General features: G+C 38.4%; 2 protein-coding genes across 2 annotated transcripts; one reads left to right on the forward strand and one right to left on the reverse strand.

The window, feature by feature from the left end:
- Positions 1-816: 816 nt before the first annotated feature.
- pes (pescadillo) lies at positions 817-8972 on the reverse strand. The gene is made up of 15 exons (XM_034691811.1): positions 8770-8972; positions 8472-8551; positions 7142-7295; positions 6775-6884; positions 6164-6335; positions 5953-6042; positions 4821-4937; positions 4489-4566; positions 3872-3961; positions 3039-3169; positions 2791-2916; positions 2204-2388; positions 1674-1819; positions 1428-1586; positions 817-1161 (listed from the first exon to the last, which is right to left on the reverse strand). The coding sequence occupies exons 1-15, from the start codon at positions 8791-8793 to the stop codon at positions 1087-1089; spliced, it is 1737 nt and encodes a 578-aa protein (XP_034547702.1). The 5' UTR covers positions 8794-8972; the 3' UTR covers positions 817-1086.
- Positions 8973-9512: 540 nt separating this feature from the next.
- p2rx2 (purinergic receptor P2X, ligand-gated ion channel, 2) lies at positions 9513-13717 on the forward strand. The gene is made up of 12 exons (XM_034691815.1): positions 9513-9806; positions 10360-10495; positions 10618-10689; positions 10813-10888; positions 10984-11080; positions 11680-11760; positions 11867-12020; positions 12175-12305; positions 12413-12503; positions 12575-12640; positions 12738-12815; positions 13107-13717. Exons 1-12 carry the CDS (start codon positions 9640-9642, stop codon positions 13203-13205), a joined length of 1248 nt encoding a protein of 415 aa, XP_034547706.1. The 5' UTR covers positions 9513-9639; the 3' UTR covers positions 13206-13717.
- The last annotated feature ends 1985 nt before the right edge of the window (positions 13718-15702 follow it).

The following is a 15702-nucleotide window of genomic DNA, read 5'->3' on the forward strand; positions in this document are numbered from 1 at the left end:
TGCTCAATATTTAAACTGACTCCACTTGATTTCAAGTAAATATGGTGTTTTTCGTTTGTAAAACTTGCATCCTCCATACAATACAAGCTCATGTGCAGCACATCATACATTTCAATTGAGAACCAAATGAACATTCAACAAAGTGTGAGTCAATTTGGCTCTGCAATCCAGGATGCAGCAATATGTAGTGCTAACAGCTCACACATTACAGTACGTGTGATTTCACTCTCCTCACTGCGGCCCCAACTCTTGGATCTGTGCTGCTCATCCCACACGTAATGCCACTGCACGACACTGCTGCTTTTGTTGAGCAGGGCGTGCCTTTGCCCTCAGGCACCCAGAGTGCCAGGCTTAGACACGGACTGGGCGGGCATGCGTGGAATGCAGATCAGGATGAGGGGGGGTGCAGCGAGTGCCACAAACTGAATGAGGAGATTTAGAGAGAAAGCGGCATGACTAGCCTGGCCTTCAGCCCACCACCATCGCTGTAGGGCCTAAAGAGGGCAGAAGGTCTTCTGCTTGTTCGTCATCATCACCCACTTCCCATGTGTGGTCAAATCAACAAAGACAATCCATGAACAGCAAGGTCACAGGGTCACACCCACTGCACAGCTGTTGACTGTAGGGTCATGTGGGACATTTAGTACTGTATTTACATGTATTGTAAACATTTTTTTTCTGATGCACACATTGCTTTCAGACAACACAAAGGCTTTCATTTCTCTATTGGTAGACTAGTCACTGGATGACTTCTGGAAGAAACGATCTTCAATCTTTAACTTTTTATTTTAAAATACAGATCATTTCAAGTACACATTTGAACATGAAATGGAAGACATATTTTAATGTAGATAGATTCAAAGAGAAAACATCAAATAACACAGTCACTTTTACAGGAATAATTACAGTTGGCATAAAGCACATCCTGCATTTAAGCTTGACATTATGCAGAGGTCAATGCACCCATGTCACGATGCATGTAGCTCACTCACAGAACTCTCTAATGCACTAACAGGCTTTGTGACATGTCAACCTGTGATGCGCATTAAATACATGGTCAGTCTGATGAATACACAATCAGATGAGTCATTTCCTGGTCTTCTTCTTCTTTGATTTTTCCGCATCATCATGGGCCTTCCTCTTGGCAGTAAGCTTGTTAGCCTGTAAGAATGAATGCATTCATTTATTCTAGAGATTTGTGAACTCATGGTTCATGGATGGATGTGGCTGTGCTGCACTAACAGGTTTTATACATGTCAACTGGTTGCCAGCTTTAAAAAACTGTTGAACATTCTCAGCCCAAGATAAGATTCCAGACAGTGAAAACATAGGAGCCAATGTGAAGAATGTTATCTGTACACATGACTGCACAAACAGACTTATCTACATGTGAATCCATAATCAATCAATAACTAAATGGAACCAACCTCTCGGACTTTTCTCTTCTTTCCGAACATGATCTTGTCGTAAAGGTACTTCTCCTTTTTCTTCATCATCATGATAGCCAGACGCTTCTCCTCCGCTTTCTCTTCCTCCTCCAGGCGTGCAGGGTTTTCTACCTTTACTTTGCCGGGTGTTACTTTAACCTGGAGGGTGTAAAAAAGAGGGACAGTAAGTAATGATTTCACTTCTTTGTGAAAACATAAAACAGAAGTGGCTCGTTAGTCTCTTACCTTGCCCTGGGATCTTTGTTCTTCCATCTTTTTGAGATTCTTCTCATCTTCTTCTTCGTCTTCTTCATCATTGTCTTCATCTCCCTCATCTTCATCCTCCTCATCTTCCTCTTCTTCCTCGTCCTCTTCTTCTTCCTGTTCATTGGCTGTGTTGGAGGTAAAACAAATAATTATACTCAAAGCCTCTAAAATGTCCACTTCCTCCCAGGTTTTATATTTGACTCTTGATGAATTAAATTAGAATTCTTGGTAATAATCAATGCAGAACATATTCTTTGGCTGCAAGTCTTCATCAATGAATCTAAAAGTACTACAAACATAACATGATGATGCACCTTATTTAATACTAATGCAGCCAAATGTTTCTAGGGGTCACTCAATGAACTGAAAAGCAACTACATGTGTGAAATCAAACTATGGTGACTGATTGCAGACTTGCATGCGTACATAAATACATCCTATCTATATGAAAAGGTTCAATCATATAAATTGCTTAAAAGACATTGAAAAGGGAATGTTTGGTTTTGTACCAGGTTTTTCTCCTCGCTGTAAGGCCATGATCTTGAGTTTTTCGGGGGGCACGTAGTCTCCGTCTTTCTCCTCTACGAAAGGAGAGAGGTGAGGGGGCAGGGTCACTCCCAGGAAATAGTCCTCCACAGGCAGGACCATTTTGGCATTGACACAGTCATACACCCACTGTGGCTGGATGTAGTACCTAAAACAAATAGTTTAAAGGACAACTATGAAGAACAATCTCTTTATGAATGTTATAACATAATGAGCATAGAATGTTTTTATCAAAGAAGAGGATTCTTTCCGTTCTGTGTTTGAGAAACAGAAAATCTGATGGTAAAGATGTGTTTCTTTGAAAGTAAAGAGTTACATTAAGAAAAAGGGCAGGGTCTGTCAATCAGGATGAAGACCAGGGTAGCTTTGAGACCAGAAACGGTTTTAAAAGGAGGCATTGTAGGGGACATGTTAATGCACAAAGAGAGAGGAGAACAAGTACATGGTTCTGTATTTAGGACTGAACACTATGAACGAGTGTATTAGATAGAAAGTGATTGCTCCACTTGTTTTAAAAGAAAAAACTTTTATGTTGAAATCCTTTCTTTACCTGTTGATGTACTGTTTCTCCATGTTAGGTCTGTCAACAATATGATGTGTGATGGTCTCGTCTGTCACATCATATGTGCTACCAATGCAAAGAGACTTGTCCCAGGATGCCTCACCACCAAAACACCTGGAAGATAGCAGAAGATAAAAGCTTTAGAGCAATGCTTGATTTTAATGTTTCAAAGGCTTGTTTCTTTTTAGACATTATAGAGCTGTTCTGTGAACTTCACTGAGGCAGATTACACTCACCGGATGACAAAAGCCAGCGACTCTCTGGGTGTTTCTCTGTTGAGGAAGAACTTTAGTCCCACAAAAAGCTTTTTCTCAGTCTCCTGCTGTTGCTGTTCCTTTTCCCTGGCTTCCATCTGTTCAATATCCTCCTGGACAAAAAAACAAAACATTCATTGAAGGCTTTGTAACAGTGTTTGTATGTACATTTCTGGTGGTTAAGGCTTCATCTGGTTAAAACAAACATTTACATATTTTACAATGAAGGCTTTCTTTATGAAGACATCATGCTGTAAATGTGCCAACAACTACTGGATTTTAGGAGTCTCTCTTTTAGATGGCATAAAGTGCAAAGATAAGTGCAAGTCCATTTACTATGATAATAAAAAAATCAAATCTTTCTGTAATGTTTAAAACATCAGGCCCAACATCTGTACACAAGTATTTATTGTCTTCATAAATTAAGTCTAGCCCCTATGATTGTGTCTTTGAGAGTTCAGGGACTTTATGGACTTACTGCCTCAGAACTTAAAACAGAACAATATCATCTTGTTGAAATGCAGGTAAGGTAATGGAAAGTCCCCATGTTTAGACAGATCTAACAGCAGAGAACCATATGGTAGTTAGGCAAATTAAGCTTGGAGGCACCTTGTCCTTAGTAACCAAACATGAAACTGTAGTCCCCAGTCTCACACCTCAAAAAGCTCTGAATCCTCCGACAAAGATCCTGACCTCTCACTTCTCCCCTCAGAGACCAATTAGTTTATGTACCGTTGTTTGTCTGCATGTTTTGATATCAGTCATGACAATGGAGTTATTTTCTCATTGTATTCAGAACAGATCAGATGTATTACCCCTTCAACGGGAAACTGGTCGAGTTGAGCTTCCTCTTCCTCTGTAGAAGAAACCACCCGTGCCAGGCTGGCACTCAGAGCTGATAGTTTCTGTACAGGAAACAAACAGAGGTTTAGAACAATGATCCAAACTATTATTATACAAGGGTTGCAGTTACATGAAGTGTGATACTATCATTTTAGTATAATGTTTGTTACACAATATTACAGTATTTGGAATTCTCTAGAATGGTTTATTGTTCCCTACGTACAAATATTATAACCTCTTGAAGTCCAGACTTGAGGTGTCTACTCTCTAAGCTAGTGATTTTTTCCAAGTACTTAAATCTACTCAATAAGGACACCTAAAGTTTTCCTTACAGTCTATAACACAGTAGCAAAGAACCGAGTTTATTCATGTGCACCAGAAAAACAAAACAATGAACAACTAGAGTCTTCCATTTATTGTCCATTTGATACATTTGCTTCTGCAGTTTCTTGAATTCATCTTAATAAGATGGACATAAATGGGATTGTTTGTGCTGCTCACAACATTGAAGTAATGATATTGTAAGAATCAAGAACATGTCCTGATCACTCTTGATGATCTACAGAAGTTGATGTACAGTAAGCCTCACCTCCAAGTAGCTTTCTGAGTTCATGGCGTAGTCGTCCTCATCCTCTTCCTTCAGGTCTGACGCTGCTTTGCTGTCCAGCTGCGAAAGTAGAGAGGACATTAACAGGGTACAGGTGTGCTAAGAGGGGACAAGATAATCTTGAATACCTGCTATGTCCATGAAGTATAATAGTTGATATTTAAAAATCAAATCTCATAACTGTTGATAATTAGATATTATAAAAATGGTTGAAAATGCATCATTACATTATAAAACAGACCCTCTTTTATAAAACTATACAACATTCATATATTTCCATTAAACACATTTAAGTGAGATGTAGTGATTTGTACCTTTGGAGGATAGATCAGGTTCAGGGAATGATAGAGTCTGAAGTTGACAAACCCGAAGAGGGTGGTGTACAGCTCTGTGAAAGTTGCCATTACTCTGTAGTCCACATCAGTTGGATGCTGAAGGGGCAAAAAAAAAAAGTTTCAGTAAGTTGCACAGATAAAAACAATTATGACTGGGGCAGTGTGTGAACTGCTGCTCAAGCTGCTTACACAAAAAGATTAACTCCAAACAAACAAACACACTTTGCCTCATGTTTTCTTATGTAGGACAGAAACACTGTTGATTTATGATGGGTCCAAATGCTGACAGAGCTATGTCAATAGGGATGGGTACCGAATTCGGTAGTTTTATAGGTACCAACCGAATTCCGTCGGTACTACCGAGTACCAATTCACGTAAAATCAAACGGTACCATGTTTCGGTACCTGAACGCATCATTGTGACTGTGAGAGAGTTGAATAGGCGATTTTCCATACTTTCGCCCTGTAATAAAGTCAGAGACTGATCGGGTGGACGACTCTGCTCTCTGCATCTGTGTGAGAGCGCGCCAAACGGAGCCTGCAGCTGACGGGCGCGCGCACTCAACTGCAGGAGGATTAAGTTTATTTTCTACAGTCTATGGTTGAGACGGACCCTCTCGCCCCGACTACCTGCCCTGTTTATAACTGATCCTGTGTGCGTGAATGCCCAACAAGTTGTGTGTCCTGTTATTATAAAGAGACGGAGAACTGACTTTTTCTTGTCCGCAGACATTCACGTGTGTTCATTGATAAAGTCCCGAAAGTGCAATTAGACGCCACGAGCACGTGTCTACTTATACATCTAATCACCTATATAATCTTGTTTCTGTTCATTTCATGTTAAATTAAATAAATATGTTAAATTAAACAAATCTTAGATATTTTTTTTAAATTAAGATTTATTACCACATAAACACACAAAAGTACCGAAAATTGGTACCGTTGAGTACTGCTACAGATTCCCAGGTACCAGCTATCGGTACCGTATCGGTTCAAATGTGAAAGGTACCCATCCCTATATGTCAACCTCCAGTGTAATCCCATAATAGTATAAAAGTGGCTTCATATAATAAGCATATTCACTGTGGACTGCATTTCATCATTCACTTACATCATGGGAGAACTGATACGGCACCAGCCATGTAATGAGCTGTCCCATCACCTCAGCCTGGTAATATATTCCCTTGATGGAGATGAACACCTATCATATGAAGACAAGTGTTTACTTCATTACAGAACAAAGGACATTAAACAATCACACACCAATTACAGCCCCATCTGTCCTTCTTGTATGCATGTCAAACAAACAATGACTGCTGCACCTTTTTGAGAGCACGAGATGTGATCACGTAATTCATCCACTCCACAGTGAGACGCCTGCAGAGCTGGATTGTCTGAACGTGACATTTTCCTGTACGGGCGAAGGTGGAGAAGAGGAAGCACATGCACAGGGCATCTTCAATATCACGGAGGGCATCGATGAAAGAGGGATACCTGCCAAAATAAATACATCACCAGTCAGCCAAATTTTCATTTTTAACTAACAAATCATAAAAGGTGAAATCAGAAACCTATTGTGTAATGGCTAATTTAACCTTCTTCTTTCAGCCACCTGAGGTTAGGTGAGGAATAACCAACACACTTTTCATGAAGCATTTTTTGGAAATTCTATTTCTACTATTCAGATTGTAAATCAATCACTAAAGATCTCTGCCAACTTGGTTACTTCAATGTTGGGAGTGGTCACCGAAGAAATTCTGTAATTTAGCAATTATGGTCTCAAAAAATGTTTTACTGCCAACTTGAAAACCCTTTCAACTACACACTAACTGTCTCGGTAGATAGTGGAGGTATCAATTGTGTCATTAGTTTCACATTGGAAAGCCAGTTCAGCTCAACAATACCCCCTATGCTGTGTCACACAATCTCTCACCTCTCTTTGATGATGTGGTCCAATTTGTAGGTTGGCTTGTTCTCCCTCAGTCTCTCCACAGCAGACCATTCTGTTTTTCCGTATGCCTTCTTAAGTTTGCGAACAAAAACCTGTTGAGATTAAACATAAGAACAGAATGTTTAGATTTAATATTAATCATTCAGAAAATTTCATTAGAAAAATCATAATTTTAATATATCAAGGACCAAATGGAATCAACAAAAGCTTCATAAAGATCATTTTAATTTATTTCTAGAAACAGACTATTTTCCCCACAAGCTGCAAAGTCAGTTGTCATAAATGAACATGTTTTCACAGCAGTGTTAGCCATGACATTTACAAATAGCACAAAATATGCCTGTGGTACCTTGTAGTCCCTGAACTTTCCAACGATTGGCTCATGAAGAAGAAAGCGGATGTCTTTGAGCAGGTAGAAGGTCCTTGCAGCTGTGGAGCCTTTGTTCACCTTCTTCTTGTGCTTGGGCTCATGAGGGTAGATGCCTTTAAGGATGCACAGCCGCCTAAACGACAAGAGAAAGATCAGGAATTATTGATCAGGGGCAAAGCTGCAGTTTGCTGTGATCTTTTTTTGTTGGGCAGCCTGATAAAAATAAGTGCGAGGTGTTGATGATAAACAATCTGAAACAGAAATGATTGGTGTAAGACAGAAAACTAAAAGGTTCATAATTTGCATGTGTATGCGCTATCCTTCCCTTGTTTATCTATCAAAGGGCCAAGAAACTTTTTCATTTGTTTTAACACAAGCAAATGATTTAAAATAAAGAACTCCAATTCACTGCATTCACATTAGTTCAAAATCCATATATTCCATATCTACCCATATGAAATAAATATGGCCGTTTTACCCTTTCAAATCCTTTTCCTGCATCCAGCAATAACATGAGCGCTGGATGCTGAAGGAAAGCAGCTTTGTGCAGAAGGAATCGCCTTCTCGTGTTGCTTGACACAAGTCAAACTTTTACAATACCTACGCGATGTAAATTGACTTGTGAGGGAACCACTTTTTCCAAATGCATTATGAGTGTTTTACCAAATGTCTTATAGTCATCTTAAGCAGGCTAAGGTTGTTATGGCCTGTAGTTATATATTTTAGTGGGTTTTTTGCCTCTTTTTGGTATTGCTGAATTTCAGCTGTTCGCATTCTGGCAGGCATCGCTTCACAGTGTAGAATCATTATATGACATTACAAGTAAAGGTGTCGGTACATCCTGAAGGGTTTTATGAAATTAAATACTAGAGTAGTGTGGCAGTGCAATTTTTTTAAAATGTACTTATGTGCTTTTTGTTTGATATAAATAGAATAAAAAATGTTGTCAACATCTTCAAGTTGTTGAGTTGTGCTATTTATTTTGACATGTGCTGCTGACCTCTTGGCCAGGTCGCCCTTTAAATGAGGTCTTGATCTCAATGGGTCTCATCTAGTTAAATAATAAAAAAATATATATAAAAATAAAGTGCAATATTATTAAGTTAATCGGTATCAAGGCCTCAATAATGACCAAATTATGAAATCAACACATCCCGAAAGCTGTTTCAGCCAGAACTATTCATTATTAGCTGTACCTCAGTAGGATATTTTACACATGCTGTATGTTCCACACATTTGGGCAACCAAGTATAGATAAATATATATCAAGGTCAATGTGAGACGAGACAAACGTAAAAGGTCATATTACCTGAAGTCTGGGAGACTCAGCTGCAACTTCTTGCGAGCTTTGTTTCTTGTGATGTAGTTGGTGGCAGAGCCCCTTTCAAACTGAAACACATGAACAGATAGATCACACCAAGCTACCTCAACAATGATATTCCGTGTCAGAATACATGGATGTGTTGAACTCAAATGTTCATCTGCAGACAAAATATGTCACTGCTTTAGAAAGAAAAACAAACCTCAGCTAACTTAGCTTGGTTAGCTAACTAGCTAGGCGTGCTTTCTGTGGCCAAGCTTGACATTCATCCTAAGTGAACTCTTACCTTTTTCTTTTGAAGACCTCCCATTTACAAATGATAGGTGACCCTCCACGCAAGTTAAGAAGAATTAATTATCTTCAGAAAAGGCTCATAACATGAGCACGACACAGGCCACTTACTACAGTCGTTGCACGTGTCGCTTGACATGCGCAGAGGCGGTGCGTGCGCTGAGCAGGACCCACATGAGAGGTCGGCCGTTCTCCGCCTGAATAAAATGGAATCAATAAACAGGGCCCAGTGTTACCGAGTCCTGTTTTTGTTTACACATTTTCTCAAAAGAAATATCACTGTATTTCGTCAATTTTTAGGTGCCGTGCACCATTATGTAATGTTACCTTTATTTATTATTATTATTATTATTATTATTATTATTATTATTATTATTATTATTATTTTATTTATTTTATTTATTTTATTTATTTTATTTATTTATTTATTTTTATTTTTATTTTTAAATAAAATACCTAAAAGTAGATTAAAACTTACAACCACACTGGAAGAAATGCCTAAGAGACCTTGTTAACCTACTTAGAAAGAAAGAGGAGATTATAGAGATTTAATTAAATACCAACAAAACAGGTTCCTGTGATGGGCTTTTGAAGCACTTTGTTCAGATTTTGAGTCTTATCAATTAGAAATATGAAGATGTTAAAACTTCAGAATAAAATCACATGAAATAAAATGCATGATTCAACCTCCTCTGAGCCCCACCCCCTTTACTTCTCCCTCTTTTCAGTTGGGGCAAGGGATGCTTGAGAGAGATGCTGACTGGAGCTGAACAGGAACGGAGAGTGAGAAAGAAAACTATTAATGAGAAAATAAACTTAAACAGAGAGATAGATTTATTGAGAATTTATTCCTAAAGCTTTGAAAATGTCTGAAGTATTCCATCAGTTCACCATGGGTCTACGTGAATTTATAAAGGATTATTTTCTTGGCTTCTGGGACTATGAGACACCAAAGGTGATGGTAGTAAAAAACAGAACTCTTGGAGTTATATACAGGGGTGTCCAGTTATTTGTGATCACCTATTTTATCTGGTAAGCTTCATGATTGTGTTTTCTGCATGCCAGCTGTATGTGCTAAAAGGGACGATGTGAATTTGAAAGGTGTCTGTAACCTCAATATCATGTGTTAGTGATTCTTTATAGGAACTATAATAGATGTGAATAATAGTAATGGGTTTCTCTGTGTAAAAGGGGTGTGTTAGGAAAACTGTTCTGCTACTTTAAATTCTCGTACCCATTAATAGCAGTTAAATGGAACTAAAGTGCTCCTTTAGTGTAATTGGAGACTGATGAAAATATATCTTATGTTGTTGTGGTTTACTCTGGGTATCTATTATGAGATAAGATATGTAGTTTGAACTGAGGAGCTCATGACATTTTTTAAATTCATCTCACGGTCTTAATTCTGAAAGTACTTCTTGGATTAGACATCCTGAACATTATAAATGATGTGCGTCATGTTTTCTTCCATCTTGGTTTCAGCAAAGAGGGCTGAACAGATCTTGAGTAATGCGATACCTCTGATTTTACTTGATGTCATTGCAGAAAATGTGATATTTGGTCTGTCTGTTCTATCAAACTGAAGGTATGTCTTCATAAGTCAGAAAGCCTACCAAGAGAGTGAAACCCGTCCAGAGAGCTCAGTTTACACGGCCATGAAAGGCTCAGCAATTCAGGGAGAAAATGTCTTTGACACAGTGGAGTATGCTCGACCCCCTGAGGTGAGTCCATAACAAATGCAGCAGTGCAATCAAAGAAGTCTCAGTTCAGTTATAGTTTTGTATAAGGTTTTATCATGTTTAAACACCTGAGATACTTAAGGACTGTTTTCTCTCTCTCTAAGGGTGGTGATGTGATTAGCACAATATTGAGACGAGAAGTCACATATGACCAAAAGCAAGGAACCTGTGCAGAGGTGAGAAGTCAATCAAAGTTTTCATGACTATAACAGAAACTAAACCCATAAAATATTAAAGTATCAGTTACCGAAGCACATTTGTTCTCCAATGACTCTATCATCTGTCCTCCTTCACTTCAGCATTTCAATGTTGAGAAAGCCAACTGTACGACAGACTCCGACTGCATCAGTGGAGAGCTTGACTTTGACGGCCATGGTAAAAAAAATTTAATGCTCACAAATTCTTTTTTCAAATTTGCTTTGGCAGTAATTAACACAGAGCTTTTTGGATTTTGAACACTTTTTTTGCAGGCAGAAGGACCGGCAGATGTGTCCAGTACTACAACTACACGTTCAAAACCTGTGAGATCCAAGCCTGGTGTCCAATTGAGGAGCATGCTGTAGTAAGGTAAGGATTTCTTTATTTCTTACTTTCTTTTTTGTGTCATGTTTAAGTAAGATTTATTTGGATTAATTATGGGAAAATAAAGGAAGAAACAAGCGTCTAAAACGTCAGAGTGGTAGGGAAACCATTTCCTGCAGTAACCATAATAGATCCTGCTGACATATGAAGAGATACAGGCAGCCACCTGTGTTTGGACCTAGTTTTAAGGTGTGTGTGTCAAGCCCAAATCAATGATTGGACCAGATTTGTCCAAACAAATTAATTTTTGGAACTGTTACAAGAGAACTGGATTCACAAAAAAAGCTAGCTGTCAGAGTGGTTTGATAGCCTCTCATACTAGCAAGAAACATGCAAGTATTATGTGTTTTGATCAGCATTTAGTCCCCATAAGAGATGCAAAACATTTACTGGTGTGGAAAGTAGTGGCGATAGTGGAAAAAGCTAAATTCAGAAATCCCAGTAAAAAAGTGTCAGTATCAGAATATTTGCTTACTTATTCACAAAAAGGTGCCAGTTTCAAATTGTACTGAAAATGATTTCTTTTTGCAAAAAAACATACTGAAAAGAACAAATGAGCACAGTATATTTTGTGTCTTCAACAGAGAATCAGCGTTAGAGGAGGCCATCAATTTCACCGTTTTCATCAGGAACTCTATCCACTTCCCCAAATTCAAAGTGCTCAGGTAGAGTACCTTCACATCCACACATGCACACATATACGGGGGCTGACACTTCTGGGCACTTAGAGCTGCAGAAATTCTGAACAACTCCTGTCTTTATCTTTGGCAGGGGAAACATTAAAGATGCTCAAAACAAACGCTACAGGCGTCAATACCTCAATAAGTGTCATTACCATGAGGAGAGGGAGCCCTACTGTCCAAACTTTCGTCTTGGCTACATTGCAAATCAGGCGAGGGAGAATTTCAGTGAGCTCTGCAGGACTGTAAGTATAAAATCTGCACAGGTAAAATATATAACCAGTAGAACAAGATGACATTTAGACACACACCCAAGAACTGCACAAACTGTACGATTTATTGCAAGGATGGCACACAGATGTGTTAAATTGCATCATTGCTGCTTTATTTTTTGCTCAGGGTGGAGTGATAGGGGTTTTCATCAACTGGAAGTGTAACCTGGACTTGGATCCTTCAAACTGTAAACCTACTTATTCCTTCCGTCGTCTTGATCTCCGAAAAGATCAGGCCAATTCTGGTTACTATTACAGGTGAACCTAACTACTGACGTTTTTGTTGAATACTTGAAACTAGATTTGTCTCTTTGTTTTGTAATAAGTTCCAGCCTTATCCTTGTGATATCTGTGTGGTTTTTCAGGTTTGCAAAATATTACAGTAAGGATGGGGTAGAGTCTCGGACACTTATCAAGGCTTATGGTATGCGTCTGGATGTCATAGTTCATGGACATGTGAGTAGATAATCATCACTACTGTTTATAATAAGTTCACTGTGAGTATTAATGTATTGTTTCTTGTATAGGCTGGTAAATTCAGCCCCATCCCAACAATTATCAGCACAGTGACTGCTATGACTTCAGTTGGAATTGTGAGTTATTACTGAATCTCATCATAAGGTTATAAAAACCAGCAGCTATGCTCTTTGCACCACAAACAGTTTTTTCCCTTTTTATTTCACCCTCCAGTGTACCATTATCTGTGACTGGATCATGCTGACATTTATTGACAAGAACGAGGTCTACAGTGACAGAAAATTCGATGAGGTTAGTGAAAGGCATTATATACGCAACCTCAACAATAATACATTTGTCAATGTTCAGGATGGCCACTGTTATCATTTTACAGTATGATATACAAATTTTGAGGAAGGAATTCAACTATTAATTCACGTTTTTCTGACTGGTTGTTTCTGGATAATTCTCTATGTGTTTTTTTACAACCCCTAAATAACTTGTGATTCAATATATATCAGATACATTTTAATGGCTGCTTATCCAGTGCATTATACTGACCAATTACAAGTCATCACAACAACATTTATCCTTCTTCCACAGATTGTCAAGGTGCCCACGGTGTCCCTTCAAACAGAGCTAAGCTTCATCAATAGCTATGGCTCAAACCATTCAGACCTGTCAGAGGGTGTACCGCTTTAATGTCGTCACCGTTGCCTCAGTCTCTGCTGGTCAAGAGTTTGGACTGTCCTCAACCAGCTAACTGTGGCAACAACTCTGAGAGGTTTGTTAGATCGGTTATGGACTGCAAGCAGCTTCTATAATGTGGTTAGTGAGAATAAACTGTCAGAGAAGCAAAGAGACAAGAGGACATCTCCTGAAAACAGCTGGTTCGCAGTTAATTCACTTCATATATTATCTCTAAATTTGATGGACTCTAACTTTATAGTGCATCTATTTGCCTTCTTTTCACTTTACAGTGTTTTGGAGGATGTCTTTATTTTCTCAGTGTGCAAGGACAATAATTCCTTGCAAAAAAAACTGTTTCAGTACACAACCATACAATCTATACGTGTTTATATCGCTGTATTGCGGACATTGAATACATTGTCTGTATCTATCAACTCAGTTTTTTGAAATAAGCATTCAAATTAAAAGGAATTTCTCTGCTCTTGTAAACCTGTATTATTAGAAACATAAAAGTGTGCACCTTGTTCTAAAAATCTACATATTTTCATTCATTTCCATCCATCTTTCAACCTGATGTCTGGCAGGAGGAAACAGCCAGGAGATGCACGAGAAAGGCAATGAGCAGTAATCTAATAACACTGACATTTCCCATAAAACGGTTTCTTTAACAAGATTGGGGGAAGTGTGAATCCATCTGAACCAGTGAGAGCAATACAAATGTCAGTGGTGAAAAAATGACTTAAGATTAAGTCTAATGGATCGATGTCTTACCATGATGGACGAAGAGAGACAATAGACAGTGACATGTCGGTTTGGAAACCGCATTTATGGCATGTAAAAAAAGCTAAAAATGAAGAATGATAACTCCAAGTTTTGGTGCTATGTTGTTTTTTCACTACTTTGCTCAAAGTGTGTGATCTATGACGGCTAAACATTGAAAATGTAAAGAGTTTAGTCAAAGGCCCTCTAAGTGCTTCATTTGTCAGCCTACATGTTCAGTAAGTGTCAGTAAGAAGCTCCAAGAAGCCAATCTAATTGTACCTCAAATCAGAGTCTACAATGTGATTACTCGTCTGGGAGAGACCCATCAGCAGGCAAAGTGAGTCATCTGTGGGCCAATGAGGTTAAAGTGATGGAGATGCACGGGTTAAGATCATTGTGATGCAGACTTGCTCACAGTAAATCAGCAGCTACAAAAAAGACCCTCCCTCAGTCTCTTACTGTAGATAAGGTATTCCAAACTGGATCTGTTCATATTCTCACTGTGCAAAAATTCTATACTCTAAGAGTTTAAAAACATGGAGGTTGAGATTCACACAATAATTCCTCAAAAATAAAAATCTAAATCAGACAAAACTGGAATTACAGCTTCAAGCAGCATGTCAGTGTGTTGCTGCGCATTAGGTACAGTCCAAGGAGAAATGTCATAAAAATCAAATGATGTTTATCACTAAAGGCTAAATTCTGCTACCAGGCTATTCTCTGACTAAGACAGGATGTTTCCTGGAAATATGTGAAGGCGGGTGCTTATGTGAAGTTTGGGACAGGTTAGAGACCTGAAGGTTTCAACTTGGTGTTGTGTAGCAACGTGCAATATTTGTGAACTACCAGGCAGGAGATCATGCAAGCCCAAAAATGTAGGGGGGGGGGCCTGGCACAGTGAGAGTGGGGTCCTTCCTAGACAAAAAAAAGGATGATGCAATTTTAGTATTTTTATACATAGATAATAAAAGACACAATGGGTATAATTTTATTCTAAGTCAAGAAAAATCTATTAAATTCTTTACATTATCATAACCTCTGTTATCATAACATTTCTACAACCATGGCTAACTGACTACATTTTACATAGTACTCTAACATATTATTATTAAAGAACTATTAACTATTTCTTCACGATCATAATCTTGTCGTTCATCATTAGGCTTTTAATGTTTACCTGCCTTATCAGCATCTTTACCTGCCTGATGAAAATCACCATCACTGCTCCCATGGCACGCCTGAAATGGTAATTTAAAAAGGGAACAAAGCTTTAATAAAATGATCAGAGATGAAGCTAAAATTGTACATTCAAAAAGAGTTTATTAAGGACAGTGCAGAAGCACGTTCAACACGTGACATGTCATTCAAAAAAGTAGATTACATGGCATTTAAAAAAGCGCTGCTGCACCAAGAAACACATCAGCAACAGTTACACGCGGTTACCAGTCGTTTGCATGTGTCTTTTGGATGAAACCAACTGCAGAGAGAGGGGGTGTTTGTTTTTTTCATGTATGATGACATTAGCACAACTTGCGTTTACTTTTAGTACTATTATTGATAACACATCCTTTTAAAATTATGGCATTAAAATAAAACAGTATAGTATTTAAAAACTGTCAAATTTATTGAGACGCCTGATGAAATTCGACGAGTAAACAACAATTGAACAACTTTCGTGACTTTTCTGTAAACTGACAAAATTCAGGCTGAATTGAAAACAATTCTGGGGGGGTTAACAAAGAAGCCA

This window comes from Notolabrus celidotus, chromosome 9 (genome assembly GCF_009762535.1).
Source record: "Notolabrus celidotus isolate fNotCel1 chromosome 9, fNotCel1.pri, whole genome shotgun sequence".
Classification (NCBI taxonomy): domain Eukaryota; kingdom Metazoa; phylum Chordata; class Actinopteri; order Labriformes; family Labridae; genus Notolabrus; species Notolabrus celidotus.